The sequence below is a fragment of the Geotrypetes seraphini genome, chromosome 1 (assembly GCF_902459505.1).
Source record: "Geotrypetes seraphini chromosome 1, aGeoSer1.1, whole genome shotgun sequence".
Taxonomy (NCBI): Eukaryota; Metazoa; Chordata; class Amphibia; order Gymnophiona; family Dermophiidae; genus Geotrypetes; species Geotrypetes seraphini.
Window position 1 is genome coordinate 211,263,905 of NC_047084.1, and position 17,067 is coordinate 211,280,971.

At 43.9% G+C, this 17,067-nt stretch overlaps 1 protein-coding gene across 4 annotated transcripts in view; it reads right to left on the reverse strand.

Moving 5' to 3' along the window:
• The window catches only part of KIT (KIT proto-oncogene, receptor tyrosine kinase), a 142,489-nt gene that overhangs the window by 115,295 nt on the left and 10,127 nt on the right, over nt 1-17,067 (reverse strand). The window contains exon 1 of one of the 4 annotated variants that reach the window (XM_033945323.1): nt 4,414-4,549. The exons of the other annotated variants lie outside the window; for them this stretch is intronic. Within the exon in view, the coding sequence (XP_033801214.1) occupies nt 4,414-4,462 (49 nt within the window). The 5' untranslated portion in view covers nt 4,463-4,549. Of the gene's footprint in view, nt 1-4,413; nt 4,550-17,067 lie in introns of those variants that run through there. 4 annotated transcript variants of the gene reach the window in all.

Here is a 17,067-nt window from a genome sequence, read left to right on the forward strand (position 1 = left end):
GGGCTGTTCCCCGATTGCGGTGGCAGCAAACCGAGTGGCTTGGGGGAGGGCACGGAGACAGAAAGAAGGGGGAACAGGGAGACAGAAAGAAAAAGTTGGGGGAGAGAATGAGGTCTGGAGGAGAGGAAACATACAGGAGGCTGAAAGAAAGGAAGAAAGATTGGATGCACAGTCAGAAGAAGAAAGTGCAACCAGAGACTCATGAAATCACCAAATAGCAAAGGTAGGAAAAATGATTTTATTTTCAATTTAGTGATCCTGTATATAGCATTAAGATAAGAAACAATATATGCAGTGTTAGATTTGTTTTATAATGGTTTTGCGGCTCCAAGTTTTTTTTTCTTTTCGAAAACGGGTCCAAGTGGCTCTTTATGTCTTAAAGGTTGCAGACCCCTGGCATAGGTCATGGCTCTGACAGACTTCCATGACACGTTAGCTCTGATGGATCCCAATGCTTCTCCCTCCCTATGCTGAGACTAAAAGTGCCAAAACTTTGCTATTTCACAAGCTCTTTTCCCTGGAGAAGAGGAGACTTAGAGAGGATATGATAGAGACTTACAAGATCTTGAAGGGCATAGAGAGAGTAGAGAGGGACAGATTCTTCAAACTTTCGAAAAATAAAAGAACAAGAGGGCATTCGGAGAAGTTGAAAGGGGACAGATTCAAAACAAATGCTAGGAAGTTCTTCTTTACCCAACGTGTGGTAGACACTTGGAATGCACTTCCAGAGGACTTAATAGGGCAGAGTACGGTACTGGGGTTCAAGAAAGGATTGGACAATTTCCTGCTGGAAAAGGGGATAGAAGGGTATAGATAGAAGATTACTGTGCCTGTTGGGCCGGCGCGTGAAGCGGACTGCTGGACGCGATGGACCTCGTGTCTGACCCAGCGGAGGCATTGCTTATATTCTTATGTTAGCCTAGAGGTTAGGGCAGCTGTCTTGGGCCCTGCTGATCTGGGTTCAAGACTGGGTTGATCCAGGCCAAAATGCATCTTCCTGCCACAGCTCTGGGGTAAAACGCAGATCTCCCTTAGCTGAAGTGTTTCTTCAAATTAATTATTACCGTGTTTCCCTGAAAATAAGCCCTAGCATGATTTTTGGGGTAGGTCTTAATATAACCCCTACCCCCGAAAATAAGCCCTAGTCGCCGGCAGAAGTGCGTCCCCCGCTGACCCTTCCATATCTCCCTCCCATCTGAACCCCAACTGCAAAACCGCAAGACCGAAATACCTGGTAACAAATTGCAGCGTCAGCAGCACAGGCTGCCACATGGCCTGCCCTTCTCATGCTCATCCGTTCCGTGCCGCGTTGCTGATGACATCATCAGTGATGCGGCAGAGGAACACCCAGACGTGAGATGCAGCCTGTGCTGCCGACGATGCCATTTGTTCCCAGGTATTTTGGTCTCGCGGTCTGGATTCGGATGGGAGGGAGAGATGAAAGGGTCAGCGGGGAGGGGGGGTTTCGCAGCAGCAGAGAGGATGGGAGGGATAGAAAGATTCTGCACAGGGGGATGGGAGGAAGGAAGGGTTAGAAGCTTCAAGGGTTCTGCTGCACAAGGGATGGGAGGGAGGGAGGAATAGAAAGATACTGCACAAGGGGGATGGGTGAGAGGGGATGAAAGATGCTGCACATGTGGAGGAGAGAAAGGAAATACACTTCTCCCTCCTTATTCGCGGGGGATACGGGCAGAGCCGGACCGCGAATGGTGAAAAACCACGAATATCCGGCTCTGACCCACCCCCGCCTCCCTTCCGCCTTCCCCCGGCATCCCGGCCTTACCTGTTGGTCTAGCTGGTTTTCGGGGCAGGAGCGATCTTCCTATGCTCCTGCCCCGTGCAGATAGCCATTAGGAAATGGCTGTGGGGAGTTCCCATAGTCCTCCCCACAGCAATTTCCTAATGGCTATCTGCACGGGGCAGGAGCGTAGGAAGATCGCTCATGCCCCGAAAACCAGCACTCCCAACCGGCAAAGCGCATTATCCCGCAGGCCGGAATTCAGCTTCTGCGCACTACCACGGACAGGCGCACACCCGAAGCCCGAACTCAAACGGCCAGAAAACAATTGCTCCCTCGTTCCCAGTGTCACCGATGCCTCTGTGTCTACAGCGGAGTGACTGTCCCGAACAACGAGGCCTGCACAAAATGGAACACAAAGCCCAAATGACTCACCCAGCTATCCTGCACAGCACAGCCAGGTAAGGCTGAGATGCCGGGGGGAAGACAAAAATATGGGGGGGGGGTTCCTCCTCCCCCCCCAAAAAAAGATCACGATTATGTGAAATCATGAGTAGGGAAACCGTGAATGGGGAGGGGGAAGTGGAAGAATTGGGATGGAGTAGAGGAAAGGAGAGATGATCATTGTACATGAAAAAAAATAAGACCTACCTGAAAATAAGACCTAGTACCTTTTTTGGGCCCAAAATTAATATAAAAGTGTCTTATTTTCAGGGAAACACGGTATTAATAAGACTGTTTGCACAAAACGTTGGGGTCAGAAATAGCAACATTTATAACAGTGGAATGAGGGTAAAATATGGACCTGCAGACATTAAATCTGAAACCTCAGCTATCAATAAATGAAGATTTTTAAGGATGTGCGGTTGAGATCAATGGGGTCTGTGAGGTCCGCGTTTTACCCGTCCCCTTAGTTACTTACTGTTAGGATTCACTGCACATTAATTGAAGCAAACCTGGGTGTCCCTGGGCTGATTTGCATCAGAGCTTGACAGGCTTCCTTCTGATGTACAGTCTATAAAGTGTGAATGCAGCATAAACAATTGAAGCAGTGCACTCAGGGACAAGAGAGCAGTCATAATAGTAATAATCGCCACAACAAAAAGTCTTAAATTCATCCCAAAAGTCTGGAAAATAAAAACAAAATAAGAAGGTAGAAGCAAAAAGGTGTTTTGAAGACTTTTGTGCTATTGTTGTAAAAACGCCCTGGTGTGAGACCTAATAATTGTTTGTGGTGCAATGGCCATTATCAACTGTTTCTGTTACCTTAACAACAAACAAAGTTCTGATCTACAAACAGCCAGTATGCAGTGACACTTTTAAGGTTCCACAAAAGTTGTTCAAGTTATTCCAGAACAAGCACCCCCAAATAGCCCACAGCAAAAGGGTGAGAGGTGAACGGCAGAGATCAAATGCCCCTAGATTGCATATTTTTATGGGTTAAAAATCATAATCACATCCCAAGCCAATGCCACAAAGGGAACAAAAGCGAATCTCCTTTAGTATAGAAACAGAGAAAAAACACCGCTTATTGTACTCCAAAAGATCACCGAGAAGACGCGACATCTACTGTAAGCACACACAGAAAAAGATCATTTATGCTACTTAAGTAACTAAGGGCTCCTTTTACGAAGGCGCGTTAGCGGTTTAACGCGCGTAATAGCGCGCGCTAAACCACCGGTCGCACTAGTCTCTTGAGCAGGTGGTAGTTTTCCGGCTAGCGCGGGGGTTAGCGCATGATGAAAAGTCACGCGCCTTCGTAAAAGGAGCCCTAACACTTCGACCTCCTGTTTTCCATGGTATCCTTTATTACTCAAACGTTGGTCCTCAGAGACAACTAACAATGAGCTTTAAAGTTTCCTAAATGTTCTACAAAAATTCCCGATCAACACGCTCAAGATAATATATCTGACTGTAAACTTAATAAAAAAAAACCACATCTGCTTTTCTTCCTTTTAAGAACACCACATAGATATTAAAATAATACCTCTGCTGGCACAAAAACGAAGAGATCGTTATAAAATGCAAATTCTTCATACGGTGGTGGAGAAGGAAAAAAAAAGACTCACCAGGATAAAGGATGTTTGTGTGGGGTGGTTTTGTGTGTGTCGATCTGACAGACAAACACAGTAGAAAAAAAAAGGGAGCAAACTTTTTACTCATCAAAACAATACAGTACTTCAGCTGCCAGATTATCACATGTAAAAGGCATGACGCCTTAAAACCATAGCACTATACACTCAGAAATAAACTTCTCCTAGCTTAACTGCTATTATCGCACTTTCCAAGCACGAATTTGCCAACAGCAACGTGCTTTTCAGTTACTCAAATCCACCTTAAATATTTTCGACCAGTGAATGGCTCCTTCATTTGTTTATTTTGATCACCACAATAGATGGTTTAACCTTCTCTATGCTGGATGAATCCAGGTTTGCTTTCTCTGTTCCCCCATGGCTGCCAGCGCAGCTTGAAAGAATAGTCATCCTAAACCGGTCAATAGCAGTCGGCACAGGTGAAAACACCGGACACCAGGGCTCAGAAAAAAAAAAAACTTTCCCAGAGCTTCACTTTCACACCAACTTCATCACTCTCCCGGAGACAAGGCAGCCCTCGGAGCACGAAAAATAACAGCAAAAAAAAAATAAAATTAAACAATCCAGAATAAACCTTCCCACCTGGCTCTAAGCTCACAAGGAGCAGGAGGACCAGTAGATTCCAGCCCATGACAGTTGGCGAGCTTTGCCAGTCTCTCCAGCCGTCTGCAGCTCCTGAACTGCACTAGTATTCTCCCTCTCGTTCTTTCCAAACTCCAGTTTCACAGACTGCCTTGTGCATGTGCAGTGAACGATAGAACTACTGTACAACCCAGCCCCGCCCCCTGGACCCGCCTCCCCCTCCCCCTTTGCAACATTAATAAATAATCAGCAGAAGGTGGCTGCGTGCGTCTGCCGCCACTGCACGTGCGAACTGGCTCCGGGCTTCAGCTAAGTAAATTTACCAGCACCGTTTTCTTTAGAGGGGGAGGGAGACTAGAATGGATTCCCAAACTTTAAGGAGGGGCAGGAATGGATGCTGATGGTCGTTTTGCTCCACACCTTTACAATTTGTCTTGGAACTTAAAATGACTGTATTTGGTTGAAGAGAGTCTCCAGAAACTATGCCAAAAGGTCACCTCTCAAAGGTGCCCTTTTACTAATGTGTGATAAGCTTACCCCACCATGCACTCATAATTCTGGGATCAGTGCAGGCTACCCATGTGCTAAAAAACAAAAATAAAATTTATTTTTTAGCACTGGGGATGGGTCTGGTGGTGAAGAGTGGGCATGCTCTGTGCTAATCAGTTAGTAGAGTGGCTTCATGCTGATTAACACATGGTTAGCATGTGAGCCTTTACCACCTACAAAAAAATAGGTAGCAGAAGGAGCTCTATGTGCTAATGTCCACATGCTAAATGTGAAAATTAGTGCTTGGCCATTAATAGTGAAAATAGAAAAATTGGCCATTTTAGGCTGCAGAAAAATGGCATTAGTGCATGGGAATGACCCATGTAAGAATATGCTACGGTCACTTTTTTTTATTTTTTTTTTTACAGCAGTTTGGTAAAAGGGCCCCAAAGTTTTGTACACCAGTGCAATAAGCTAACCCTAAGCAAATTGGATGAATGCAGAATTTGTACACTAATGAGTAGTACATGAGTAGCCTGATTTTTAGTGCAGTGGCCTGAAAATCAGGGGAACAGCGTTTAAATTCCACTACAGAGCCTTGTAACCCTGGGCAAGTCACTTCCCCTCCTTTGCCCCAGGTACAAAATAAACACCAATATGTATACTGCGTTGATTGTAACCACCGAAAAAAAAAAAAATACAAGAATACCCAAGGGGCAGACCAATGTCCTGCTTCTAGCAGTGGTTAATACAGGTCATAAGTAACTAGCAGAATCCCAAATAGCAGCAAGATTCCATGCTACTGATCCCAGGGCAACCAGTGGCTTTCCCCATTTCTATCTTAATAGCAACTATGGACTTTTCTTCCAGGAACTTGTCCAAATCTTTTTTTTAAACCCTGATATGCTAATTGCTGTTACTACAAACTTTGCTAATAAGTTCCAAAGCTTAGCTATTCATTGGGTGAAAAAAGATGTCCTATTCATTTTAAAAATATTATCATATAACTTCATTGAGCATCCTATAGTCCAGTACTTTTTTGAAAAATAAACAAATTGATTCATAGTTATCCTTTTGACACCATTCAGAATTTTCCAAGCTGAAGAGGCAAAGGTATCAGCTAAACCTATGCAAATTTGATGCATGCAGAACTTTTGACGCTAATGAGGGAGAACATGGACACAAGATTTTGTGCTCAGGGTAGCTAATACTGTATGAATAGCTAAACAGAAATGTATTAGGACATAATCTATGCTTCTTTCCTAAAAAGTTGCAGTGTTATGCTCACAGCAAAAAAAAAGAAGAGCAAATTAAATCCTCAGTGCTGTAGCATAGAAGAAACAGCTACTCCTGCTTAATTCAAGTTCCTGCATTGGGCTTACCTTAAAAAGTATGTGTACTTTACATTGGGGCAGAATAGCTCATTACAATAGATTTTAATATGCTGTGTGATGATTTCTAGCACAAGGTGTCGTGCAGAGTTAACTTCTCAAGCACTCAGAAAATTGTGCATGGAAATCTTGCTTTCCATCTGTGTTAGTTTTCTGCATCAGCCCCTCTACATTCACATTAAAATATGTGTGCTCAGCCACCAGCACACAGCTGTAAGTTTTCTGCATCAGCTCCCTAGCAGCAGCCCCATGGTGCAACCTCATCTGGAGTATTGTGTTCAGTTCTGGTCTCCTTATCTCAAGAAAGATATAGTGGCGCTAGAAAAGGTTCAAAGAAGAGCGATCAAGATAAAGGGGAACTCCTCTCGTATGAGAAAAGACTAAAAAGGTTAGGGCTCTTCAGCTTGGAAAAGAGACGGCTGAGGGGAGATATGATTGAAGTCTACAAAATCCTGAATGGAGTAGAATGGGTACAAGTCTGTAATTTCAAAAATTACAGACTAGAGGACACTCGAAGTTACAGGGAAATACTTTTAAAACCAATAGGAGGAAAAAAAATTTCACTCAGTGAATAATTAAGCTTTGGAACACATTCCCAAAGGTTGTGGTAAGAGCATATAGCATAGCTAGTTTTAAGAATGGTTTGGACAATTTCCTGGAGAAAAAGTCCCTAAGTCTGTTATTGAGAAAGACATGGGGGAAGCCACTACATGCCCTGGATCGGTAGTATGAAATATTGCTACTCCTTGGATTTTGGCCAGGTACTAGTGACCTGAATTGGCCACTGGGCTTGATGGACCATTGATCTGACCCAGTAAGGCCACTATTATGTTCTTATGCCTAAGTTTGCTCTTCTGAGCAGGCTCCAGGCACAGTTCCTCACCCTTTTATCGGAGCTGCTCTGCACAAATAGCATGCATATAATCTGCATGCTATCTGCTGAGCATCACCCTCTAAATGAAAATCGCTCCCAACATGGTACGTGTTGTCAGTAACTTCAAGAGCATTCTAGAACTTTCCACCAGCTCAGTTCAGTTCCAACTGCCTAAGTGGTAACATATCTGCATTGTTTTAGATAGCATCCAGAGGCTGCAAACATCTGGCAGATGCATTTTGCTATGGAATGTGACCAATTTTTCAAGACAAGAGGGAGAAAGTACTCAACCGAAGTATCTCCTAAGATGTCTACAAAGCATATTTTGGCATGCCTGTTGGGGATCAAGACAAATCTTGGGCACCTCACTTCACATGCGAGTACTATTTAAAAAAAAAAATAAAAAAAACCCTCTGGAAGGTGAGACAATTTTGTTGCTCCTATGATGGTGGAATTTTCTGCTGTGAAATTTCTTAGAATGTTTAATTTTTTAAAAATATTTAAATTTAAAAAATTTCAATGTTATTTGAAAATATATCATTTTATATCATATTTCATACACATTAGTCATAGGTGAAACAAATGTATTGTCTTCATTACCACGATTCATTTTGTTCTTCTACAGCAGTGGTTCCCAAACCTGTCCTGGGGAACCCCCAGCCAGTCAGGTTTTCAAGATATCCCTAATGAATATTCATGAGAGAGATTTGCATACCTGTCACTTCCATTATATGCAAATCTCTCTCATGCATATTCATTAGGGATATCTTGAAAACCTGACTGGCTGGGGGTCCCCCAGGACAGGTTTGGGAACCACTGTTCTACAGGATGGTACAGAGGGGGAAAGAGAGCCATGAAGTTTGTTAACCCAAGAATTTGGCAGAAACTCACTGACCACTCTGGACTCTTCCAAACGTCAAACTGGAAAGCATTCATCTGCAATCACTTATCTGGACATTCATAGGGTTACCATATGGCTCCAGAAAAAGAAGGGCAGATTGAGATATCCGGGTTTTACTTCCATTGAAAGCAATGGAAATAAGGAGGGCAGATTGAGATATCCGGGTTTTACTTCCACAATGGAAGTAAAACCCGGATATCTCAATCTGTCCTCCTTTTTCTGGAGCCAAATAGTAACCCTATTCATCCATCATCCTAGTGCCACATTTTTCTGAATCCCTATACCCACTCTCCCAGAGTGAGAGCAGTAAGTCAAAGAGCAAGGGAGACATTGTAGATCCAGTTTACAATATCAGTGGTGCAGCTGATGAGAGGAACCCATACTGTCCAAACCAAAAAGATCTATGTTACTTCATTAGAGATCTTAGTCTCACCAAGTCCAATGCCGAGCTTTTGATGTCTAGGCTCAAACAGTGGAACTTATTCGATGAAAGTGTGCAGGTTAGAAATCAGAGGAAGTGTCGCCAAGCTTTTTCCACTTTCTTCATCCATCAAGATGGACTCTGCTTCTACCACAATGTGGCCAGTCTGTTTGAGGCAAGTGGAGTTGCCTGTAGCCTGAAAGAGTGGCATCTCTTCCGTGACAGCTCATCCAGGAGCATTAAAGCCAGGAACAAGTACCCATCTCTTCCACTGGCTTACTTAGTGCACCTCAAAGAGGATTAGAACAGCATGAAGACCAGTGGCATGTGGTGACATTTATCTCAGGGGATTCAGTAGATGAGCTAAACCAGGGGTGACCAACCTCAGCCCTCACCAAGTCAGGGTTTCAAGATTTCCACAATGAATATGCATGAGATCTATTTGCATACAAGGAAGGCAGTGGATGCAACTAGTCCAGGGATAGGCAATTCCGGTCCTTGAGAGCTGGAGCCAGGTCAGGTTTTCAGGATATCCACAATGAAATGTATGAGATGGATTTGCATGCACTGCCTCCTTGAGATGCAAATCTATCTTATGCATATTTATTGTGGATATCCTGAAAACATGACCTGGCTCCGGCTCTCGAGGACTGGAATTTCCTACCCCAGAACTAGTCTAATGCATATTCATTGAAGAAATCCTGACAACCTGAATAGATTGAGGCTCTTAAGGACCAACTTTGGACGCCCTTCTGCTAAACATTAGCACAATACGTACCATTAACCAAGATTAAAGTGCTCATTTTGTGAACGATGTCACAGAAAGAGACCAAGATGTCACCTATACCATTTGTCACTTTTCTTTTTGATTTCTGTTTTGATGTGAAGAAACTTAAGTTCTGTATCACCACTACCTTTCCATATTTTGAAGTAGAAAGTTATTGTGAACCCACAATCAAGAGGCAAAAGCAGTAGCAAACATATGACCTCCAGGGTGCATGCAATAAAGTAAAATATGCTTTGCCTTGTCATCCATTCCTACTTCAGAACAAAACAGGAGTGACAGTAGACCATGCAAAGTCATTGTCATTATGAGCCAAACTGATGGTGCAGTTGCCTAAAACATCCATGAAAATGTCCTTGACACAGAAAACAGAACCAATTAACAAGATCCCTGTCTTTGACATCCATGAAAATTTCCTTAACACATGAAACGGAACCAGTTAACACAATTTTAACATAAAATATCCCCAAAGAAGCAAAAGAGGGGCTCGGCGGTCCCAGCATATCATCTCTCACCCCCTAGAGAAACAGCAAGCGAGGTGTGGTGGTTCCATCACATCATTTCTCAATGGGAGGTTATAGGTTTGGAAGTCCCACTCCCTCTTGTTTTGCTGAAGCATGCCAGTTCACAGCACAAACATAAGCTGCCACTGTAGCACCATGTGCATGTTCTGTTCATGCACGAGAACATGCTACTGGCTACCATCTATTTCTGAGAGAAGACAGTATGCTGGCTCTGTATTCCTTCAGCTGATGTGGATTGCCAGCTGAGGTACTGTTGCCTCTTCCCTCCTTTCTGGCTATGCTACTGATTGAAATGCTCTATAATTTGATTCTATTTTCATTATATACAGCCCCTAGAGCACCAATATACCTGCTACTGGGCAACTGAGACAAGATAGACTTACAGATTCCTACACAGACACTACACATCAGTAGAATCCTTCACCTCAGATGTAGAAAATGACTCTCACCTGATATAAAACAGGGAACTGTAAAAAACAAACAAAAAACCTAAAACCATGCAGACCATAGCTGAAATGTAGACAAAAACTGAAAGTAGAGATACCAGCCTCTGCCTGCCATGCAAGGCCAGAGAAATAGAATAAAATGCATAACCTCCTGTATAGGGCAAAATAAAACCGACAAATGTAAATTCTCAACACCAACATAATTCAATCACTAAACTGAAAATAAAATCACTTGGTTGTATCTATAAGTATTATATAATAAAATTTATTGAACTAAAAAAAAAAATCACTTTTTCTACTTTTGTTCTCTGGTGATTTTATGATTCTGCTCTCTTCCTGTCTGTGCTGTTAACTCTGTTTCCAGCCTCCTTTCCATCTACTATTTCTTTTTTCACCTTTGTTCTTCAGTGTCAGACACAAGGCGGGAAGTGATCTTTTACATTGAGCTGTCTTCAATTTTTCTACCCATTTACATCCCAGCCCTTCTCTGCTTTCCCTTCTGGCATCTATCCCCCTTCCCTTTAATCCCCACTCCCCAAAGGTCTCCCCTCCAACTTCAAGACCCCTCCCCTTGCAGGTCCAGTACCTCTCTTACTTCCCTCCAAAATCCAGCCCTCCTCCTTTACAGGTCCAGTATCTCTCCCCTCTCCAACTCCCCATAAGGTCCAGTACCTCTCTCCCTCCAGCCACCCCTCATGTCCAATATCTCTCCCTTTTCTTCCCTAAAGCGAGTACCCCCCCCCCTCACAGGTCCAATATATCTCCCTTCCCTACAGTGATCCCCCCCTCCCCTCACAGGTCCACTACCTCTCTCCTCCCGCCCTCCAGTCACTCCTACCCCTCACAGGTACAATACCTCTTCCTGGGGTCCAGCACCTTCAGGGTTTTGTTTTACCAATTTAACCCCGCTGGTGCCTGCACATTAGCTTTAAGTGCCAGTTCACAGAGCTCCAAGCCTTCTCCCATAGGTCCAGTAGCTCTGCGGGCCACGATGAATTCTAACTTATTGGCTGCTTCACACGGTGACAGGCCTGCACCAGGATACAGCAGAGTAAAGGCCCCAGAGCAGGTCTGTCACCATGTGAAGCAGCTGAAAAAAGGGAAACAAGCATGTCATAGCAACATGTAACAAGTTACTCAGGAGCTCCTTGTTCTTACTCTCCTACCTTCTAAGAAGATTGTGATTCAGACTTGTTCATGGGAACCTCATCCTATTAGATCAATAACCATGAATGAACCAGGCCTTAGTCACAGCCTCTTTGTTGGAAACCTCCCTCTCTCAACACAGCATAGCACATAAAAACTGGGACTCAGTGCCTTGAGTGAATCCCGTAGGCACATTTTTTTGTTTTAATTTGATTAGTTGGATATGCCCAGAGGTTCTGCCAGCTGAACCAATCAAATTAAAGCAAAGCAAAAACAAAAAACACTTACAGGATTCATTCCAAGAAACTGAATCCCTGTCAGCACAACACATTCCAGTACAACAATATGTCACAGGAAGAGGAGCCCACACTGCTGGCCGGGGATTGGTCAGCCTTTGGCAATAAGGGGATTCTGTGGTTGTAGTGAATCCCTGACTACACAACGCCAAGTTCTCTGGCTATCTCCGCCTTTGGGACAGCAGAGACACAAAGGCACCCTATCTAATGTGGGATTGGCCATAGTGGACCAAGTTCTCTGTGAGGAGAAACAACATCAAATGGGAACCACTGGTGGACCTCAGGAAGCTGCTGATGCCATCATTGCACATTAAACTGAGCCTTCAAGTACCTACAAAACATCTTCCCTAACCTGTCTTGAGGCAAAGGTCAAAGCTGGTGTCTTTGTTGGACCACAGATAAAGAAGATCCTGAAGTGCAATGAATTTCCTAAGAAGCTAACTAGGAAGGAAAGAGCGGCTTGGAACAGCTTTGTCACAGTGGTTCGTGACTTCCTAGGCAATCGCAAGGCTGAAAACTACATGGAGTTGTTTGAGAATCTGATGAAGAATTACAGTAAAATAGACTTTAGGATGTCTCTCAATCTGTGTCCATGATGCTCTTCTTGAGGAGAACATGGTAGCATACGCAGAGGAGCAAGATGAGTGCATCCATAATGATGGGAGACTACATCTGGGGTGCTGATTCATGAAAACGACACAATATAATTGCAAATTTAAAAAAACTACTCACTTCTACAACTTCTGTGGTCATCTTTTTATAACTTCAATATAAATACATGTTAATTGTGATTCATATGTTGCTTTTTATGGTTTTATAAGAATGAAAAGATGAAAATCCACATTTTCACATCCTAGTCACAAAAGCAAGTTTTATGTATATAACAAGATATTTATTTTCTGTAATTTTTAGGCATGAGCAATTAGAAAATTATACTTACTGTCCAGGAACAAAAATTATGGGCTCCTTTTACAAAGGTGCACTAGCGGTTTTAGTGCGCGCTAGCCGCTACCTCCTCCTTTTAAGCAGGTGGTAGTTTTTCGGCTAGCGCCCACTATAGCACACACTAATCTTGTGTGTGCGCTAAAAACGCTAGCACACCTTCGTAAAAGGAGCCCTATGTTACATAGTGATTCAGCAGCAGTTAATTTGTCAGTGCTGCTGAATATCAACACTTACCACTAAAACTATAGAGGGGCATAAAACATATGTCTAAGTCCGATTCGCATGTATGGCGCAAAACGCCCAAAGTCAGCACTGAGAAAATGTCCTTTCTTGAAAGGCAAATCACTATACATTCAAAATATTTTTTTTTTTTTTGGGGGGGGAATTGTCTATCTGGACGTCCAGACGGTTGATCCAAGTCCCAAACGTCCAGAACCAGACCATTTGGACATGGGAGGGACCAGCATTGTGATGGACAGGCCATACAGACATGGCAATAGAGCAGTGAACTTCACAAAAAGGATGCCAGATAAACATCTCACAAGAACTCTCCAAAACCCACTATACCCACCTGTCTACAACCCCAATAACTCTTATGGCTGCAGGTGGCACCTATATGGCACTAGAGTAGGGTTTTGGTGGCCTCACATTTTCCGCCATAAATGTAGTAGTTAGAGTGGCTTATGGGCCTGGGACCTTCTCGCTGTTTCACTAGCCTTCCCCCAGGCTACTTAAGACACCTGAATGCATCTCCACTAGGCTTTTCTATATCAGGTGCTGATGTTCCGGAGACAGGTATGTACATTTTTATTCTGATATTTGTGGGGATGTGAGGGGGGGTCAATGATCACTGGGGGAGTTTATAGGGGGTCTTTACTTTGTCTCTGCAGTGGTTATCTGGTCACTTTGGATACCTTTGTGGCACTTATACCTATTTTCACATCATCTATCTCACAACGTATACTTTTCATCCAGGAAGTCTTGTAAAATATTTGATTATCCCTGCAGGACGACTAAGAGTAGGTTGGCCCACATCTCGCCCAAATTCTGACCTAACCACTTCTCCAGATAAGCCCCTTCAGCTCTGGGTGCACAGTGGCATTCAAGAGGCCTAAAAAGTCCCTCAATACATCTAGAAATTCAGTTTGATTATCAGCACTTGGACAGGTTTTTAGACGTGTTTAAGGTATGATTATGAGCCCCATAGCCATCAATTTTGCGAGTGTTCCCTCTAAGTTGAGGATGGTGTTTCAATATTGTTTTCAATTACTAAGGACAGACAGGTTGCCTGGAGAGAGACCTGCAGAACCTGCCTGTCCCACACTCTTGAAAATGTGAGAATGAAACTAGATATTCAATGCTTGTGCCTATACATGGCCCAGCACTGAATATCCAGGCATAGAAACATAGAAACATAGAAAAAAGCAGCAGAAAAGGGCTATAGCCCACCAAGTCTGCCCATTCCAAGTATCCCCTCCCCTGAATTTACTCCCTTAAAGATCCCACGTGAGTATCCCATTTTCTCTTAAAATCCGTCACGCTGCTGGCCTTTATCACCTGGAGTGAGAGTCTGTTCCAATGATCCACTACTCTTTCGGTGAAGAAGTACTTCCTGGAGTCGCCATGAAACTTCCCTCCCCTGATTTTCAGCGGATGCCCTCTGGTGGTCGAGGGTCCCATGAGCCAGAAGATATCATCTTCTGACTCGTTGTGTCCCGTGATGTACTTATATGTTTCAATCATATCTCCCCGTTCTCTTCTTTCCTCAAGTGAGTACAGCCGCAATTTTTTTAATCTTTCTTCATACGTGAGATCCTTGAGTCCCAAGACCATCCTGGTGGCCGTTCGCTGAACCGACTCAATCCTCAGCACGTCCTTTCGGTAGTGTGGTCTCCAAAACTGAACACAGTACTCCAAGTGAGGCCTCACCATGGCTTTGTACAACGGCATCATAACTTCAGGTCTCCTGCTGACGAAACCTCTGCGGATACACCCCATCATTTGTCTTGCCCTGGAGGAAGCCTTCTCCACTTGATTGGCAACCTTCATGTCCTCACTAATGATCACCCCTAGGTCGCGTTCCGCCGTGGTCCTAACCAAGGTCTCAACATTTAGTACATAAGTTCTACGCGGGTTTCTCTTACCCAGATGCATTATCTTGCATTTTTTAGCATTGAAGCCTAGCTGCCAAGTAGTTGACCATTGTTCCAGCAACAGTAGGTCGTGTGTCATATTATCAGGTAATAAGCTTTTGCCTACTATGTTGCAAAGTTTGGCGTCGTCGGCGAACAGTGATACCCTTCCTCTAAGTCCTTGCGTCATATCTCTTATGAATAAGTTAAATAGAATCGGGCCCAGGACCGAGCCCTGCGGCACTCCACTGATCACGTCCGATGCTTCAGATGGGGTACCGTTCACCACCACCTTCTGAAGTCTACCGCTCAGCCAATCCCCAACCCATGTAGTTAGAGTGTCTCCTAATCCTATCGATTTCAGCTTGTTCAGTAATCTTCGATGAGGGACGCTATCAAATGCTTTACTGAAGTCCAAATATACCACGTCCAGTGACTCTCCGGCGTCCAATTATTTAGTAACCCAGTCAAAAAAGCTAATCAGATTAGATTGGCAGGATCTGCCCTGGGTGAACCCGTGTTGGTGTGGATCACGCAGTTTTTCTTCGTCTAGGATTGTGTCAAGATTCTGTTTGATCAGTGTTTCCATGAGTTTACACACTATAGACGTGAGACTCACTGGTCTGTAGTTTGCTGTCTCTGTCCTGCAGCCCTTTTTGTGGAGTGGGATTACGTTGGCGGTTTTCCAGTCCAAGGGGACCCTTCCTGTGCTTAGGGAAAGATTGAAAAGAACAGATAATGGTTCTGCCAGGACTTCCCTTAACTCCCTGAGCATTCTGGGGTGTAGGTTATCCGGTCCCATGGCTTTGTTTACCTTGAGTCTTGATAGTTCGTCATAGACGCTACTGGGCGTAAATTCAAAATCTTGAAACGGGTCTTTCTGGTTATCTCCCGTCTGCAGCTGTGGACCAGCTCCCGGCGGTGAACACTGAACAGAAGTATTTGTTTAGTAGTTCTGCCTTCTCAGAATCTGATTCCTCAAAGTTACCGTCCGATTGCTTCAGGCGTACTATCCCCTCTTTGTTTCTTTTCCTGTCACTAATATAGTGACATAATGCTAATGGCAGCTTAAAAAAAAAAATGCTGACCGCTGCCGGCTGAATATGTAGTTATATACGTGGAGGGGCATAATCAAAAGAAACGTCTAAGTCCGTTTTGGGCCTAAGTCGCTAGTCGCCCATAGTCGGCAGTGTTTAAATTCATTCCCGAAAAATACATCCAAAATATTTCTTTTTTTCGAAAATTGTCTAAGTATAAGTACAGCTATTTGGTCAGCCAGACTGCTAAGTCGTCTATATTTATACCCCATTCTCGTCCAGAAATTCATCCAAGTCAAAAATGCCTATAACAGGACCTTTTGGACTTTGGAGGGGCCAGCAAAGTGATGTACTGGACACCCAGACATGACAACACAGTAGTAAGGCACCTTACAGGGCACTGCTGCAAACTTCACAAAAAGGATGCTATATACATATCTCACCACAATTCTCTTATAAGTCATGGTGAGCCCCACTAAACCTACTAGACCCACCTGTCTTCAACCCCAATAGTCCCAGACTACTTAAGCCACCTCTGTGCTGCTCTACTAGGCTTTCCTATGCCATGTGCTGATGTTCTGGAGGCAGATGTGTAAAGATTTATTTCGATTTTTATGGCGGTGGATGGGGAGGGGGTCAGTGCCCACTGGGGGAGTGTGTGGGGGACTGTACTTTGTGTTTGCAGTGGTTATATGGTCACTTTGGATACCTTCTGGGTATTTAGACCTGGTTTTCAATTGCATAAGTTGCTACGTTTCAAGTTTCAAGTTTATTAGCATTTTATGAATCGCCTATCGAAATATCTAGGCGTTGTACACTCTAAAAGCCACAGATAGTGGTTTCACATATATTTTAGACAGGTTAGACATAATACAGACATTTTAAAACAATACAATACGTCTGGGCAGCTACGTCTGGGCAGCCTCGTTAAATTTTCGGTTATACTTGCAGTACAACTAAGTCTAGGTCAACCCATGTCCCGCCCAAAACCCGCCCTCTCCACTCCTAAAATGCCCCTTTTAGCTCTGGGCGTACAGCAGCACTAAAAAGGCTTAGGTCATTTTAAGATACGTCTAACACCCGGTTTATCAGCACTTGTACGACTTATCTTACTGATCATCCAAGTGCCGATTTAGGCCAGTTTTTAGACATATTTCCGTTTTCATTATGAGCCCCTTGGCCTTTAGAGACTAAGGGCCGGATTCTGTATAGGACGGCCCAGGAGAGGCATCCTATACAGAATCGGGCCTACACTAAACCCCGATTCT